Below are 18,262 nucleotides of genomic sequence, written 5' to 3'. Positions count from 1 at the left end.
CATGTAGCTGTACCCCACAGAAACAAGTGTCGGGCAAACCCCAAAAATAAACCCACTTAGTAGAACCATAATACCAACAAGCTTTATAATAAAATTAGAAGACTTTTTACCAAAAATAGGAAGAGTAAAGGAAGAGTAATTCCCAGAATGCTCAAGCCCTTGTCACTGAAATACTCAAACAACTCAGCAGAGTAATAAAATCCACCAATAAAATCCACCAAAGCCAGCTAAAATAGCTACCCAAGCCAAAGACAATCACAAGGTATTTTTAGTTATATTCATAATCACAAAAGCACAATGCAGCAATGTGCTGAGCTGATTGTGAGCGATGTTACCTACACTGAAGCTGAGGATATAGCAAACCTACTGGCTGATAAATTTAGCTGTGACTTTACCCCTCTCTACACTCTGTCTGTCCCTCAAAATATACCTGAAACTGGCTTCCCTCCAGCTATTACTCAAAGCAAAGTCCTAAAATTGTTATCAAAATCTAAAAATACTGCATTGATGGGTCCTGACAATATCCCTGGATGCATCTTAAATAACACAATGCATGATTTAGACACATGCCTAAAAACATTGTTCAGTCTTAGCCTCTATACAGGTTTTATAACAAGCAAAGGGAGAACAGCTGTGGTCATTCTCCTGTATAATGGAGGACCTTCCTCTGACCCAGGCAATTACAGATCCATAAATAACCACTAAAACAAAAAAACAAATAAAATATTACAGATCCATAAGTCTGACCAGCCATATATACAAAGCCATGGAAAGAATTATCATGGAACTAATCAGTTAGGACAAAGAGCACCTCCAAACACTGGACCCGTCTCAGTTTGGATTCATTAAAGGCAGGTAATACTTACTCAACATGGTGGACCTTTTAGAAAAGGTCATCAAAGCAATGAATAAAGACAAAATCGCACACACCACATATCATGACCTGGGTACAGCTTTTGAAACAATTCACCATTCAGGCATAATAGAAAAGCTAAATAAACTCTGAATAAATCCATATGAATTACCAACTGACTCACAGGATGCAGGAAATTAAAATAGGGGAAGTACCTCCATGAAGAGATCAGTCACCAGTAGAGTCCCAAGGACATGTGAACTAGAAAGTCTCTTGTTTGGCATCTACTTTTCTAAAGTAAAACTGACTACCAAAGGTCTCTGGTTGAGTAAGTGTGCAGGTGACTGCAAGCTAGGATCAATCACTGAATCTCCAAATGACTTCATCATCCTGCAGGAAGGTTTGCCCCCACTAACTAACTAGTGCTAAAATCATGGACTAATACTAAATGCCAAAACATGCATTATTGCATCCTTTGGGAAGTTATCTATCCAAGTGAACTACCACATTAACAATATGCCCTGAGAGTTGACCCAGTCATTTGAGGTTTGGGGAATCTATGTGGACAGTGACCTAACTTTTTGGCCAACACTGAGTTCATTATTGTAAGAAAGTCCTTCAATATTGCACAACTTATAAACAAAGGGATTGTGTCTAGATCTAGAGATGCCATTGTCCCACTTCACTCAGCCCTCATTAGGCCAGTCATTAAATATAATGCCCCCTTTAGCATGTATCTGTCCAGACACATGCAACAGCTGGAATGCCCACAGAGATACCGTTTTAAAAAGATACAATGCCTAAACAACATGTCTTACATGGACCAACTCAAAGCTCAGTCATTATACTTCGTATCCTACAAACAGCTAAGAGGTGACCTGTATCTGGAATACAAGGCATCCGCCAAACCCTGTACTGATGGATTTTATGCACATCAGCAAGTCAAATGGCATCAGAAATACTCAGTTTGGGGATATAAATCTATTCTGCTACAGAAGAGTTTATTGGGAGAGGTATATATCACAGAGTCGACCATTGCTCTGGAAAGGATTCCCCATCCACATAAAACAAAGTTCATCCCTGTCCATGTTTAAGGGTAACTTGGATCTATTGATGGGTAATAGAAAAGTAACCCCATGTCTGCCACCTGTGCTACTAATGGGTGGAGACAGCTCCTAAATACTTAGTCTCATGCATGTGGCCCTTCAAATTATCTATGGTATGATCCCACTTATTCTCGTTAGGGGTAATATATAATTATCGACCATGGAATGGGTAGGGTCAGTCTCTAACCAAATGAGACAGGTTAATTCACATACAAAAAGGGAAACTGGTTAGGCATAAATAGTCCTCAAGCGCAGCTAGCGTAGTACTTACCAATGAATCTGTAATGATGGAACTTCAAGTGTAATGCAGTTAACCATGACAACAATAACTTAAACAAAATGTTCCAACAATTCCAATTAGAAGAATTGACTGATCTCCTAACTAAACCCAACTTCCTTAAAAAAATGTTTCTCTTTTAACTAACTTCAAACAGAGATGTACAGGATTTACTACCATCCCTAATCAACTGCCCTGTTATTTCCACATGGTCATTCAGAACTACACAACTCAGTCTGAGCACAAACTGTAAATAGAAGACACTTTCCAGAAAATAAAACTTAATATTCTTAATTTCACTCTTGATACATCTAATTGAATATTTAAATGAGAGTGTTTCAGTTAACTATATTTTAAAAGTGAAGCACAATAGATTAAAATTAATTATACTGGCGTATTTTGTAACACATACCTCGTCATTTTAATATATTATGTAGTTAGTTCATGTGTTTTATTCTGATGAAGTCTTTCTTATTTGACAAGAAAGTACTCAGTTTATATTAAATTTGTTTTTTACTCAGTCCTGGAGATTTTGTGAGCACCTTATTGTATTTGTCAGTTTAACTAAATGCATTTTAAACAAACTGGGATTGTCAAGATCTATTTTTATCAAACTTAACTTTGATTTATATTTTACAAATAGATTATTTGGTGTTTGTATTTATATTTTGATGCTCAGAAAAATTCTGTTCTTTTGTATTATTGTTATTTTTACTATTATTATTAATTGATTTATTTGTATGTTTCTTTTTTTTGTTTGTTTTACAAATCAAAATGTGCAGTTTATTCCAAAACTGAATTGCCTACTGCTTTAATACTTCATATTTCTTTCAGCCAAATGCTGAAAATGTAGTTTGGGTATAGGTTGATTTTATTTCTTCATAGAGTGCCTTTTTCCTACAGCTTTGTGATGATAAAGTCAATATGTATAAGTGGACAGGGTGTGGGATAATATCTCCATAAATTGGGGTTACAGGTAATCTTGAAGTTGGCTTTGTTTTACCTTTAATTTTTTGTTTGTGATCTCAGTATTGTTATGCCAAGTGTAATGCTTCATGTTTTATGTTTTATTTGTTAACTGAATCCTGTTAGGGAAGGTTTGATAAGTTAGATATCTAGATACATAAACTACCTTAAAAGGCCTGTTTTAAAACTTTCTGCCGTGATCCAGAATTCACTGAAAATAATAATGAAAAAAATTAGAGTTCTAAAAGAAAATATAAAATTCATCAGTAGAGTTAGAAGCTGTGCAAGTCTAAATTTAAATCTTTATGACTTTGCACATTAATATACGGATGATTCAAAGGTCATATCATAAGAGTTTACACATCAATGCATCGCCTTTATCTAAATAAATATTTTAGAATGGGATTTGCAGAGTGTCCTTATAGTAGCAGTTATCACTGAATAAGCCTTACTGTACCAGTACACAAGAATATTTTTCTTTTAGAAATTTAGAAACTGTATTAAGCACAGCTGACACAGCTTGTCTTCTTAAACCAGGGTTAGAAGAGAGAATAAGAAAGAAGTTCTATTAATTACATTTATGTACATGTGGATTATGGCTGTTAGCCTTTGCAAGCATTAGAATGACAGATAACCTTTTCTTTTCCTTTTGAAATATTAATTTGGCTAATAAGGAACAATATCTGTAAAGTTTTTTTTTTTCCAAAAACTGAGCTGAATGACAGCTGCAATATGCAGAGGATCGTGGGAAGAAATGATAAACTAATAATGACCTTTTGCAATCTCCAGGTTATTCTGCTATGTAGCAACATCAAGATGAGTTAAATTCAGCACATAAGTGCCTAGTCATTGGAAGATAGCAAAAAGAAACATCCATGCATGCATACTAATACGGGTTCCTACAGAGAGGCAAATGATTATCTCAGCAAGCATTCAGTTTCACTGTTTTCATGTTTTAAACAATAAACTAGTAATTGTAGTTATTTTTAAGGACACAGTTGTACTTAAATGTTCACAAACTGAAACATTTGAGATGTACATACTTTGTTTACTGCACTGTAAAGGGAAAGACAGTAGCGCTGATTTCATATTTAGTAGCTTATAATCTACTGAATACAAAAGTTCAGATTTTCTACTGCATTTAAGAAGTATATTTAAGAAACCCTGTAATGCAGCTAAACTTAACAATTAATATATTTTTTCTTTCAGGTTAGAATATCACTCTTCCTGTGCTTTTGACTATCTGGCAATATACGACAGTTACAACAATTCACTGCTTGGAAAAATTTGTGGCTATAGCAATTCAAGCTACACATTCATGTCATCCTCAAATAGAATGAGGGTACAGTTTTACACAGATGGCAGTGTTATTGCTCGTGGATTTTATGCAACATATTACTCTGTCCGAAAGAACCAAACTGAATCAAGTATGTGCATCAGATTTGAAAAATGTTGTCATTTAATGTATTGTATTGTATTGCTTCAGCTATTTGACAAAAATACTTCCCTTTAATGCTTAGAACCTTGCGTTAGCTGGGAATGCAGGTGTGGAGGGGTGAATGGGGAAGAGAAAGTGACTTTCTTCTCTGTTGGGGGATGCACATAGTTTTAAACACTGCTTGAAAACTCCTTGGTAATGATCAGCGGCCTTACAGAAGGTGAACAAATGGTACAGATATATATTGACAGATGCCAGTAGTAGGGCACATACTTGAAGAACATGGAAAATTCCTCTACTGATTGCTTGATACTAATGGGTGGGGCATAATCACAAAAAAGCCTTCAACTGAGGTGTCTTGACCATGATGGTTCTGCTGATGACCCTTTACTCCTTAAGAGACTAACCAGGGATTAAGGGGTACTGAAAGCCTTCCGTTATCTATGGTTATTGAAGGTGTGGTGAGTGATGGCAATGGCAAAAAAATAAACAGGTTAGTGGATTTAATGCTTGATTTATTTATCTTTTCCTTCTAATTGCATACTGAAGATTATTTTCAGCTAAGAAGTCCAATCAAAACTGGTAGAATTCCTCATAAAATTAAAATACTTAAGAAGAAGAAAACCTCAAAAATAGGAAACCGAGGGTACTCAGTTCAAGAGATAGGTGAATAAATAAGGTCAAGACATCATTTATGCTATGCAGATATGCCTAAATAAACCTTCATATTATGCTAACAAAAACCAGTATTTTCTGACTTGACCACCCATCATAATTTACTCCAGTCCAAAATGGTCAAGGATAACTTTTATTTGTTTTTAACTTGGATGCAGTGCTTTTCATAACTGAACTACATTACAAGTCCAGGGTTTGATGTCTGTCATGATTACTGTAGCAACATAATTGGATAGTTTTGGTCTGCCAGTCATAACTCTCAACCTCTTACAGCAAAAAATATGGACAAAGCCATTAATAATGGGGGGGACAAAGGCACAAAAATAGGGACCATTTTAAATATTGCTTGTATGCATTTAGAAAGTTAATATCTGAGTAGGTTTTGCATTAGCATGAATATTCTGTAGAGTATGAAGTCTGTAACTCAAATGTCTGTAATTATTTTCTGACTTTAATATTTAATGCCATGCCAATGATTTGTCAGAAAACCACAATTCCGTGAAAAATGGACCAAAAATACGAGGAAAAAATTTGGACATTTTGCAAAACTCTGTACAGTTGTGAGGTATGCTGCCAATGATTAAACTATTTTAACTGTTAAAAGTGTCCTAAGGTTCCCTGAGTGGTTCCAGTTGAGACCTAAATGAGTAAGAGCCACAGATGGTGAATATTTACATGCAAACAAGAACAATAAATACTGATTGTGGAAGTGTGGAATCTTGGAGGAGTAGTGTCCCTATTCTGCTGTTCAAAGATCTTGGAATTAGTGTGTGTGTGTGTGTGTGTGTGTGTGTGTGTGTGTGTGTGTGTGTGTGTGTGTGTGTGTGTGTGTGTGTCTGTGTGCGCCTACTCGTGTGCATGAGGATTTGGGTATGGGGTGAGTTGCTGTCAGTTAGTGCTAGATCTGTAACAATAGAGTATCAAGTTTTTCTTTATTCCCCACTGTTGTGTGATATGAAAGTCATTAAATATAATTTGTGGGGGGTGGGTAGTACAGGAGGGCTTGTTCCCCTGAAAAAAGCACTATTTTTTGTTTATATTTTGTCTTTCTTTATTTAATTTTTAATGTTTTAGAAGCTTAGATTAACTGGGTTTATATAGTGAAATGATGAATCAGTGAATTTTGATGTTTCAATACAGACCCTATATTAGTAGGAGCCTTCCTCAAGTGATTTGTTTACTAATAGTAAAACCAGACTAAATGGTAGAATAGATGCTTGGTTGTTGATCGGCAGACTTTTCTCCCTTCTCTTTAACTGGACTTAGTAGCTGCTAGGACAAGAGAGGTGTGAAATAATAGCCTAGTACAAGACAACAGACAGACTGATCTGCAGAGCTGTGGTATTGACTATGCTTTAAGAAACATTAGAAATCAAGGCCATTTGTAGCACCCAACAAGCTTAGAAGTGAAAACAGCTGCTAGTTTATTATTTTGGTGTCCTTTAAAATATCCAGATTTCCTTCTGTGTCATTCTAGCAACATAATATTACAACACTGCACAAAGGCTGGGTGACACAGTGGTGACCTCAGCCTATGTCCATCAATTCTGATAATAGGAAGGTTATTACAGGCTATACAGGAATGCTTTCCCTAAGTGGAGTAAGGAAGCTGCTTTATTTGTTGCCTAAAATGCATCCCATTCATATTATTCTTCTGGCAGGAAAATATCCTATCATGATTATCACAGAATGTTCATTATCCACTAAGAGGTGTCTAAAATATTAGGACTGTTCTGTGTGTAATCCAAAGCAGATTTGTTGCAGTTCAGAAAAATTAAGTGTCATTACATTGAGATACAATGTCCTGGAATGATATCACCAATAATCTGCAACATTGTGTCTAGCAATGCCAATCAACTCAAATATAAAAACTTCCTAAGAGTGCAATCTCTGAAATAACTGTTGCCATGAGTCCTGCAAGGGGGCAAGTCCATCACATTAGTGTTGTAGGACTTAACACTGTTATTATTGTGGGTGTCCCGTTATATTGCACCTTAGAAAGATATCACTTAACATTTCACTGATAATTGGGCTACAGCTACATGATTTCCTTTCCTTACTACAGACCATTTGCTGACTCTGCTGCTAAATTCCTCCATACTGAATGCATTATGAAAAAGCTCTATGAAACTGTCAGTAGTCCTCTAAATTATGTTTGTCTATTAGCAAGCATAAAACTATTACCACTTTCTTACATAAGAAAGTTACTTTCTGTATTGATTTTGGATTATGTCAAACTTGACAATGGTTATTTGGTACCGAAGTAAAGATTATACCCCCTGCCCATCACCACTCACTAACTTGTGTAGTATATTTTGTCCTGCATAACAAGCGAAATGATGCACTGATTTATTTGTTTGTTTTTCTGGATGTGTATTTGTTAAATGACCTCTAAGGCCAGAAAAAAAATGTATATTATAAATATATATATATATATATATATATATATATATATATATATATATATATATGGGATCTGTACAGATCCCTGAACGGCAACATCACCGAAAAAGATATGGCCAGGCATACTTGTGCGAAAGTGCTTTTCACCGAAGAAGCACTTTCGCGTAAGTATGCCTGTTGCAGAGGTCGTACTACGGTGCGGATAAAGGAAAATTCCCTTTTCCTCACAGTAGAGCGACTTCGGAGTGAGATTATTAAAGTAGGGGGGCACACTCCCCCACATGGGGGGTACAGGGGGGGCTTGCCCCCGTGCAAAAATGTAAACTTAATGTTTTTTTAACACACTTTAACGAAAGTGCTTTTTCGGTGAAAGTGCTTTCGTTAAAGTGTGTTCAGTGATTGTGGATTCGGACTATTGAACTTTTATTCAATAGTCCTAGATCTATATATATATATATATATATATATATATATATATATATATATATATATATGTGTGTGTGTGTGTGTGTATTTATACTTATTACGATGATCTGCAGACCAGAAATTCGTACCAGAACTTCAGTAATTAATATTATTCTTTTACCTCTCCTAACTCAAAATGACTTAATGAGCTTCAGTAATTTTATAATACTTTTTTGCTAAACATTCTCTTTCCCAGAATGCACACTATGTTCCCAGAACATAGCACTGTAATGCTACACACACATCTTCAAGATCTTCTTTCCATTAACATATAACTGCATTCTCAGAATCGCAGAGTCAACAGTTATTGTTCACTAACTCTAATGTTTATTTATTTTATTTTATTCTTTTATTTTATATTACATTTGTTTACCAGGAAAGTCTGACTGGACACATCCATTTTCAGTAGAGGCTTGGGGAGAAAAGCTCCACATTATAATACATTACATGAGAGTAAAAAGAAGTAGAACATACATACATATGGCATATATACACATCAGGACAACATGCTAATGATTAACAAACATACATATAGCATATATATATATACACACAACAGAACATCATGCTAGTGATTAACATTTCTTACAGTAGACAATCAGAGGTACATTTTTTTTTCTTTTGCAGTTATAAGTTTTATAAGGTAATGTACACAGGTTTGGAAACTTTCAGGGGAGAAACTGTTTATACATAGCTGTACCCTGACAAATTCTCTTGGTATGGATTAGCCTGGTGAGTGACATGAGCATAGCCAGTTACTTAGATAGTGGGTTTTCAGGAGTTTTTTGAATTGACTAAAGGAGGTGGTAGAAGTTATATGGTTTCGTAGTGCGTTCCAGGTTTTACCAGCTTCACTTTTATGTTTGATGACAGTCATGAGGTGCTGGTTACTAGATCTTAAGGCTCTAGAGGGAATGTGGGGCTGAATTAGATGCTGAAGTGCTGAGGTTATCTCAGGAAGGTAGTAGAGTTTGTGTGCTATAGAGAGTTGACTGAGTAGAAGTAAATGAGGCAACTCAAGCCAGTTGAGTTGCTTAAGGGATAGACAGTGGCGGGACCTATATGAGGCTTCAGTAGCAAACTTGCCAAACGTGTTGTAGTAAGATTCCATTTTATTTAGATCAGTTTGGTGGAGATTGGTCAAGATGGGAGAGGCATAGAGGAGGGTGGATAGAAGATGAGTCCTTACAATGGTTACTTTGGTGTGTTTTGTCATAAACTGTTTGTTCCTGTAGAGGAGACCAAGTTTTGTATTAACTTTCTTAATGGTTTGTGCTATGTAGATGTCAAGGTTATTGTCTATTTCTACGCCTAGCAGTTTAGTGTGTGTGGTTGGACTGATTTGAATGTTTTCTTTGGAGCTAATGGTGAAATTATTAATTGGGGAGGAGCTCTGCCAGGACTGAAAAGAATTAGTTTGTTTTTTTTTGGGATTAAGAAGAAGTTTGATGTTAGTGAACCAAATTTTGGCTAGGGTGAAGTTATTTTAGGTAAGGGTTTGCAGTTCACTAAGGGTAGGGGCAGCACATATGAGGGTAGTGCCATCTGCATATTGTACTATTGAGGCAGTGGGAGAGGGTGAAGAGATCTGATTAGTAAATAGAGAGAACAGCAATGGGCCAAGGATGGATCCTTGAGGGACTCCTATGGTTACTGGTAACAGGGAGGACAATTGGTCCTGCCATAGGACTGTCTGCTGACGGGCAGATAAGTAGCTGTTTAACCATAATATAGAGGAGGGACTTGTATTTAGGGTGGATAGGGTATCAGGAAGCAGACTGTGGTTTACCATGTCAAAGGCTTTTTATAGGTCTAAGAATATGGAAGAAACAAATAGACCCTTGTTTCTGTGGTGGTTAACTATGTTGGTAAAAGATAGTAGTGCTGTTGTGGTGCTATGGGAAGGTCTAAAGCCATGCTGGGATATGGAGAGTAGGTTGCTATCCTGGAGATACTGTATTAGTTGAGTATGAACAACTCTTTCCAATAATTTGGATAAAGGTGATAGGACTGATATTGGGCAATAGTTGATAAGTTCTAAGGAGTTGCCTCCTTTGTGCAGTGGAATTATATATGATGTTTTCCATGAGGTGGGGACTTTGCATTCTGAGAGAGATCTGTTTATGGGAATAGAGACAGGATAGGCTATAGCTTCAGCTGATATCTGAAGGAAGTCTGCTGGCAGATTATCAGCTGCTAGAGTGGTTGGCTTAAGTTTACCAAGGAGTTTAGATATTGATTTGGTGGATACAGAGTGGAGGTGAAAACTGGGGCTATTGTTTTCTATATCGGGGTGGGTTGAGGTAGTTATTGTTGTGGGGCTGCTAGTACTATTTTGGGCATTGGCAAGGGTCTGGACTGTTTCGGTAAAAAAAGTTGTTAAACTGAGTAAAAATGTTTTCATGGTTATTTAGAAGCACAGGGGTTGGAGTCGTGGACTTTCCTGGATGCAGTATACCATTTATTGAGGCCCAGAATTTTTGTGGGTTGTGAGCATATTTGCTTGCATTCTTGTATAGCAGCTGGATTTGTCTAGTTTGAGTTGTTTGTTGGCTTTGTTACGGAGCTCTACATAGTTTTGTCTCAAAAGTAGTGGTTTTGTTTTTCTAATATTAAATCCAGGCCTTGTCCCTTTCTTTCATTATAGTTTTAGTATCTTTTCTTAGCCATGGGGCATAGTTAGTTTGTATTCTAATGGTTCTAGGGGGTACATGATGGTTTAAGATTTTTATGAAGGTTGTGTTAAAGTACTCAACGGTATTGTCTAGAGGTAGATGTTTTAGGGGGAGTCCAGTTACAGCTTTTTAGAATATTGATGAGATCAGTAGCTATAAAGGTTTTTTTGTTTCGTAATGGTTAGTGTCCTTATCATTCTTTTACAGACAATGTAAGAAACTCTTTTTTTCAGAGTTAGAAAGTTCGTATATAAGATTGCCTTTAGAAGAAATATAATTTTACAACTTTGGTATTCTTCACTTTTTCACTTTTTATCAGAGGTATTACATTTCATGTCATTCCGATCTCAGCTGCTCCATTAGTTGTCATGACAAAAATACAGCACCCAAGTGTCTAGTGCTACAGGAAAACAGATGTATCACTAAAGTCTTACTTTCAGTGAAGGTGAATCCACTGTAACATGCGTTACTATTGAGGAGTCATGTATGGTACTCTGATTTTCTTTTCCTGCTAATGTCATTTTAAAAGCGCACCAACGTTAGAAAATAGAAAGTCATGTTTTATTATAGCTCCATATTTGTGCAGTACTAATGTCATTGAATCACTCTAGGTGACTAGTATTATTTTATAGTTTATCCTACCTCAGAATAGTTTTCTGAGACCTACCATACTGATCAAACTTTATTTTTCAGATAAAAGTTTCTCCAATAATATACTCTTTGCCTCCACAATATGACTTTTTTCTTTTCCTCTTATATCAGTTTTTCTGTCCATTCACTTAAGTATCTGAACTGATGTTTAATTTAAACATTTCTGAGCAAAGATACTATACATATTTTAATTAGTTATTCCTTTTCAGTTATATGACTTGCCATGTTATAAACAGATGTATTTTTGTTTTGCAAAGCAGTAAGCATCTCTTTATCTAAAGTATCTTCCTCTATGTAATACATTTGTCAAGCAAGTACTAGTTTGAATGGTATGCTGCTGACTCAGCTGTACAGCACAGCTGATGAGATTCTGAGTAAATCTGTATTTCCAAAGACTCAAGAGGTTTTTGGTCCTATTGCTACAAGCACTCTGCTATGCAGGCTTTTGCTGGGCCAAAAATTCTAAATGTAATGGACCATATGATGAGAGAGCCAGAGAGACAACTTTTAAGTCAAGTATCATGAGATTTTTTTGCAAACCCAAAGAGGTATACAGCATGGATGCTGAATGGCAAAGGAATGTTAAAATGGGTTCCTATCGTATGTTCGAAGGTTTAAAACTTCGAATCACTAAAGGTCGACCTTTAATGATCAAAGTTTTAAAACCTGGAATCATATAAAGAAAATCGCCATAGAGTGCAGGAAGGGAAGATTTCCTTTTACTGCACTGTAGTGCGATCTCGGAGTTGGTATATTTAAGTAGCGGGGGTACAGGGGGTGCAGGCCCCCCTGCATAGACCATTTTTTGTTTTTGTTATTTTGGGTGTAAAATGTTTTTTTTTTTTACATTCGAAGTATTAAAGGTTCGATCATTAAAGTTCAAACTTTTCATACTTCGATATTATGATATAGACCAGTTAAAATAGCACATGAGATAGCTTAGTCAAGCTTTACTCATATGGCTGCATGTGAGTAATTATGTAGACAGGGGAAATACTGTATGGAATGAGTTAATATCGTGCTCAAAATGTAGGTGTTCTTTCACTGGGTTAATAGTTTGATCAAAGACTGACCCTTTCAGACACAACACAGGCATAAGGCAAGCTTAGCATCCATTCAATAGATACAAAATACAGATTCAAGATTCAGAAGATACACAATGCATCCAAGATAAATACAAGATCAATGTCTACAAAATGCATAACAAGATTAGTTTGTGCACTAATACATGCACAAAACAGTTACTGTAAAAGTTACAGATCACAGTCATTAACCAAATGATGTGATTTTCCTGTCTCCCTGTAAGATGAGCTAAGATCATCCTACTCATATGCAGACTGCAGTGGTAACCCAGTGCTGGGTCTGCTCCTCCGCAGACGCGCACTGACATCAAGCCAAAACCCATTTCCTCAGCCCTTTCACTGCTTGGTATTTCACCTGACCACCACAAGATTTCAGCAATACAACAGGGTTGACCACTTCCCTCCCACCTAACATAGATGTGACAGCCTTGATCACTCATGTTCTCCTGGTCAGATTCTCTACTAGTGAAACTCAAATTGCTGTGTCACGTGGATGTTTTTTAAAGGTGTAGCTAGAAATGTGTACTTAACTGTCATTTGTTGATCACTGGTGTAATAAACTGAATACAGAAAATTAATCTAAATGCCCCTTTCCTCATTTTATTCAGAAAGTATAATTCAGTATCCAAACTTTATATCACCACCACCACCTTTTGGTCTGAGTGTTCTGCACTGCTGTTAACTAACTTTTATATACCTTATAGAAATCATCATCTGTCTTTTCACAGCTACAATTTCTATTATATCCACATTAATCTATTGTTTTACTTTTCTGGGTTTTCATGGAGTACTAGTGTCAACCAGTGCATCTAATATGCAATGTATTCCTGGCACACAAATATGGTTCCATATATTTACATTTCATGTTGATGGTCTTTTTTCACTTAGGCACATGTGCATTGCTCTCATAAGCAGCTGAGCAGCTATATGTGATTACTTGCTCTTTCACTTACTACATCAGCTATCAAACCTACAGATACTATATATTTATGGCTCTTTTCACTGGTCTCTGAATTGCATAGCCCTGTCATTTGCAGATATAAGCAGATAAGTTAAACGTTATTTGAAATACTGGCTTCCAGTTAATTCTGTGGATGTCTCATGTTACTTGTTTATAATTTTCTTCATGTAGCTGCTCTGTCATGTTCATCAGACTATATGAAAATAACTATCAGGAAAGACTTCATCTATTATCTGGGTTATACAGTGAATGATGTTGTTTTAAAGGATCCTTACTGCAGACCACAGGAAACAAGCACTGATGTTATCTTCAATGTACCACTTAACAGCTGTGGCACACAAATACAGGTAATACTATTTTTGTGTTTGGCAAAGACCAGTTTAATTTTCAGGAAAGCACCAAATAATAATAATTTTGTCAGTACAGATGGTACTCGGCAAGCTATGTTTATATGGCTTATGAAGTGAAAAACATTGTTTACAATGTGTGCTGCCATCATGTACTTCTTCACACAGTATTAAGCACAATAAACACTCTGTGTTGTAAAATTAAGTATAAATGTACAAACTGCATGATGAATGAATTTTTGCTTATTGAAGAATTTTATTTAATTAAATGAAAGTTGCTTTTGCAAGAATGCTTAGGGTGTACAAAGACAGGACCACAACAATGTCTATTGCTGGCAGCATTAGTCAGTGCAAACGGGATTACAAGATCATTGGATATACAAGGCAACTAGACCTGAGACCATGTGCTTCTTGCCAAAAAACACCCTAGAGACATGTAGGGTGAGGTCTGTAAGCCTCAGTGTAAATTTAAAGGTATTCATCTGCTTCCCCAAGACAAATATGAAGGATGACAAGGAAACATATTGCTTGACTTGCAGAGGAAGTTTGTTCCAGAGTGGAGGGAGGTGCTAGGAGATGAACCCGCCCCTTCATGTTGTTTTATTTCCTGATGTAGGTTTAGCAGTCTGATTTTAGTGTTAGCAGCACCATTTGATTTACTGAAAAAAAGGAGCTCAGGGATAGCAGGATCTCTGAGACCATGGTAAGCAAGGCACAAATATCTCTTCAAGAGTCTATAAGGCACAGAGTTCAGGGACAAGGCATCTGGTTTCTCATAGTAACTAAGATTTTTGTGACCAGAGATATTTTTTGTTTAGGAACCTTTGCAGCTTTTTCAGATTTTGATATGTGTCTAGCGAAATACTTGCCAAAGAGTGCATTATATTCAGTAATGGGTCTGATTCAAACAAAGAATGCAAACCACTTTTAGGAAATTTTCTAGTAGACTCTTAGCTATCATATATGCCTTTTATTTAGTCTTACTTTTTGTATTAACATTTCTATGAGCAGTGACAAATTCATTATGTTGTCAAACAAACAATTCTATCTTTAACTAGGAAAGTTCTGTGCTGGCTGTTGTTCATTATTGCATCTTACTATCTCATACCTCTCAACCTGGAAACATCAAAAATCTGGACAAAGGCCCATGAAAAAGAGGTACAAATCTGCGTGATGATTACTATCTCATACCTCTCAACCTGGAAACATCAAAAATCTGGACAAAGGCCCATGAAAAAGAGGTACAAATCTGCGTGATGATTAGCATAAAATTTACATACACAATTATGTAACCCCGCCCACTCCAATGAAATTGTAGGATACCAACTTTTAAACACAAACTGAAGAACAAACAACCAAAATATGATCGTGAAACACAAAATAAACAGAAGAACGATAGTGTTTTATATATATTAATATTTGAACTTGTGCAAAACTAAAATACAATTTTCTTTTATAAATATAAAATGAACTGCGGCTGCGCGTCAGCCTTCTTCATTAAATAACACAAAATATAAACCAGAACAAAATGGTTTTATTTATATTAACATCCGAACTTGTATAAAACTCTGAACTTGTATAAAACTAAAAATACAATTATCTTATATAAAAATGAAATTAACTTGTTTTAGGCCCCTAAAGTAATACGACTAGCCCAGTCAATGAAGGATAAATAAATAAATAAGTGAAATAAATTATAACACTTTAAATGTTACTTAAGGACAATTTATATTTGGTTTGGTGTTGTATCACTGTACTGAAAGGTATTGCAAACAGTAGCATCAGGAAGGTCAAGAGGAGACTGTTATACAGTGGATGGGATTGGAAGAAAGAGAAAGAGGAGGCGAGAAATGAGCAATCCAAGGGTAGTGCACTGATCACAACACACCATTTGCAGGCAGGGCCTGGATAAACAGAACAGAAGCAAGTGGTCATGGGAAGTGGAGAGGCAGAAGACAGTATAAAACTGAAATCTGCAAGGACTAATGCAACAGAGGTCTGTAGAATAACAAAAGAAAGAGAAGGAAAAGCTGGAGAGCTGTCTGTCTACGAGGGAAGTGTAAGTGGAACAAAAAGATTAAAAGGATGATTACACTAGAAATGTCAAGATCACTGTACGTTGGAGAAGAGAGACAATATTCTGAGGTGCCACAGTCTTGGACTTTGTGCATGTTCTTAGTCCTCAGAATTATAACAAGCAGAAAGCTATTGCAGTGGGTGGAGAAAAAGTTTATTTTTGAAGGTTTAGAATCTCCCATCACAGATTCTTTATACTGATCCAACAGAAACCCACGCAAACACAGGGAGGACATGCAGGCTGCCTTTTGTATGGAGTCGGCATGTCTTCCCTGTGTTCGCGTGGGTTTCTTCTGGGTGCTCTAGTTTCTACCCACATTTCAAAGGCATGCAGTAGGTGGACTGCACACACTGAATTGGTCATAGGTGTGAGTATATATGTGAGTGTGTAGTTTGGAAGAAGTACTGTGGCAGGGCAAGCCACCCTGCAGCGTAAACCTTGGCTGTAGATGATTGTCACTGGTGACACTCGACCCCGTGTGCAAAAATGGGAAAAGGGGGTTGTGGATGGATGGATGGATTATTTTGACTGGTTAAAGGGCCGTTACTGTCCTGTATGAAATTAGGTGAATTTTACCAGTTTTCCACACATTCTTAATTTCTGACTTACTTCTAGACATGGAATATGACCAAACACCAGATTAAAGGTTTTCATTGCTTCCAAATCCTGGCCGTTTGCTTTTCATTCAGTAATAGGAAATGCACTGTATTCAGAAAAGCAATGTGGTAAGCTCCATCAATATTCAATTAACAGCTGAGTGAGTACAGATATAATTCAAATCCAAAGAATCAAGTTCACACTGAATCCTGTCTTCATTACAAGTGGATAATAGGTTCATCAATTTGGATTAGATCAACTTTAGCTTTCTTAAAATAGCTTAACAACAGTTATTGACGGTATCTGGCTGCATGAAAATATTATGATATATGTTCTATCTGATAATGAGAATTATATATAGGCATAAGTCTATATGTATAAGTGTTTGCCAAATAGGAGATTAAGTCTATAAGGGCAAAAAGAAGAAGTAAAAGGTTCTGAGGAGTGGTATGAAGGAGATATGAGTGAACTGGATCAGCCCAGTTCAGGTTGCAGTCACCTACTATGATAGTTTTATTTGTCTGTGTATATGTTTGTTAATTAATTGATTCATTCATTTAGAACTACTAGGGCCCTTTTCAGACATTACAATTAACTAAATGCTACAAAACAAATCAAAAGTATAGCATTACTTAACTGATGATGCAGGTATACATGATGTACAATTATCAAATGAAATTAGGCACAGTTAAAACTGTGTACTGCACTTTTAAAGCCATAATTATGTGGGACAAACCAGTGTAAACATCACGATTCATTTCATATTATGAGTCTATGACTCATTCAAAACAATTCATCATGTTCTTCTTATCTTTATATTTATTTTACTTGCTGGAGGTACAGGAGAAGCCATGGGAAGAAGAAGCAGAAGAAATACATTTTTCATCATGACCGTCGCACAGCTCCGAGTCCATCCAACAAGACTTGTTCTGCTGCTCTGCTGTTGGGGATAGGGTTGCCATGTCCAGACTCCTGCCTGCCTTCCATGTTCTAACTAAACTAAAATAACTAGAATTATTTTAAATTAAAACAAAAAAACACTGTGTTGCCTTGTCTGTTTGACTGTGCTTTTTGCTTAGCTGTCAGCTGCTCAGGCTGCTCTCTCTGATGGTCTACTGACTGACTTGTGTGTGTGTGTGTGTGTGTGTGTGTGTGTGTGTGTGTGTGTGTGTGTGTGTGTGTGTGTGTGTGTGTGTGTGTGTGTCTTTTGATTCTCTCTGGGAAGGGAAGAGCTGTTGCAGCATGTGAGACATTACTCCAGCATCACACGTGCTGACATAAACATAACCAAACACACTCACCCACTCAGCCACCCTCAGCTGAATTCCAACAGGCTGGCAGGCTGCTCATGAAGCTAAGGTCATCACGCATGCCTCTGCACGTGATGACGTCAGCCCAAAAAAAAGCTGAAAAACAAAATTAAAAAAAAAAAAAGCCAGGAAATTCGGGAATTAAGGAGGCCACTCGGGAACTTGTGGCACCCCATTATTTGGACCTCAAAACTGGTAAAAACCTAGGAATTGGGTACAGTTGAGAGGTATCCTTTGAAGGGCTAGTGCAAGCAAGAATGCACAGAAAAGACTTGACTTCGTTTAGAGAAGTGTGCAATACAGCAAAAAAAAAATCATATATCTTGGAGCTTTTCTCCCTGGGCCCCTGCTGAAAAAGGGTAAGTGTGCCCAGTCAAAC

The 18,262-nt window shown here is 36.6% G+C and overlaps 1 protein-coding gene across 1 annotated transcript in view; it reads left to right on the top strand.

Moving 5' to 3' along the window:
* LOC122788658 (deleted in malignant brain tumors 1 protein-like) overlaps positions 1–18,262 on the top strand; it is a 1,289,564-nt gene that overhangs the window by 527,043 nt on the left and 744,259 nt on the right. The window contains exons 19-20 of the mRNA XM_044055554.1: positions 4,412–4,629; positions 13,724–13,899. Of these exons, the coding sequence (XP_043911489.1) occupies positions 4,412–4,629; positions 13,724–13,899 (394 nt within the window). The remainder of the gene's footprint in view (positions 1–4,411; positions 4,630–13,723; positions 13,900–18,262) is intronic.

This window comes from Protopterus annectens, chromosome 14.part0 (genome assembly GCF_019279795.1).
Source record: "Protopterus annectens isolate FY-2018-M chromosome 14.part0, PAN1.0, whole genome shotgun sequence".
In the NCBI taxonomy this organism is placed as follows: Eukaryota; Metazoa; Chordata; order Ceratodontiformes; family Protopteridae; genus Protopterus; species Protopterus annectens.
Note: the sequence above shows the minus strand (reverse complement) of the source record. Positions and strands in the feature narration are given on the sequence as shown.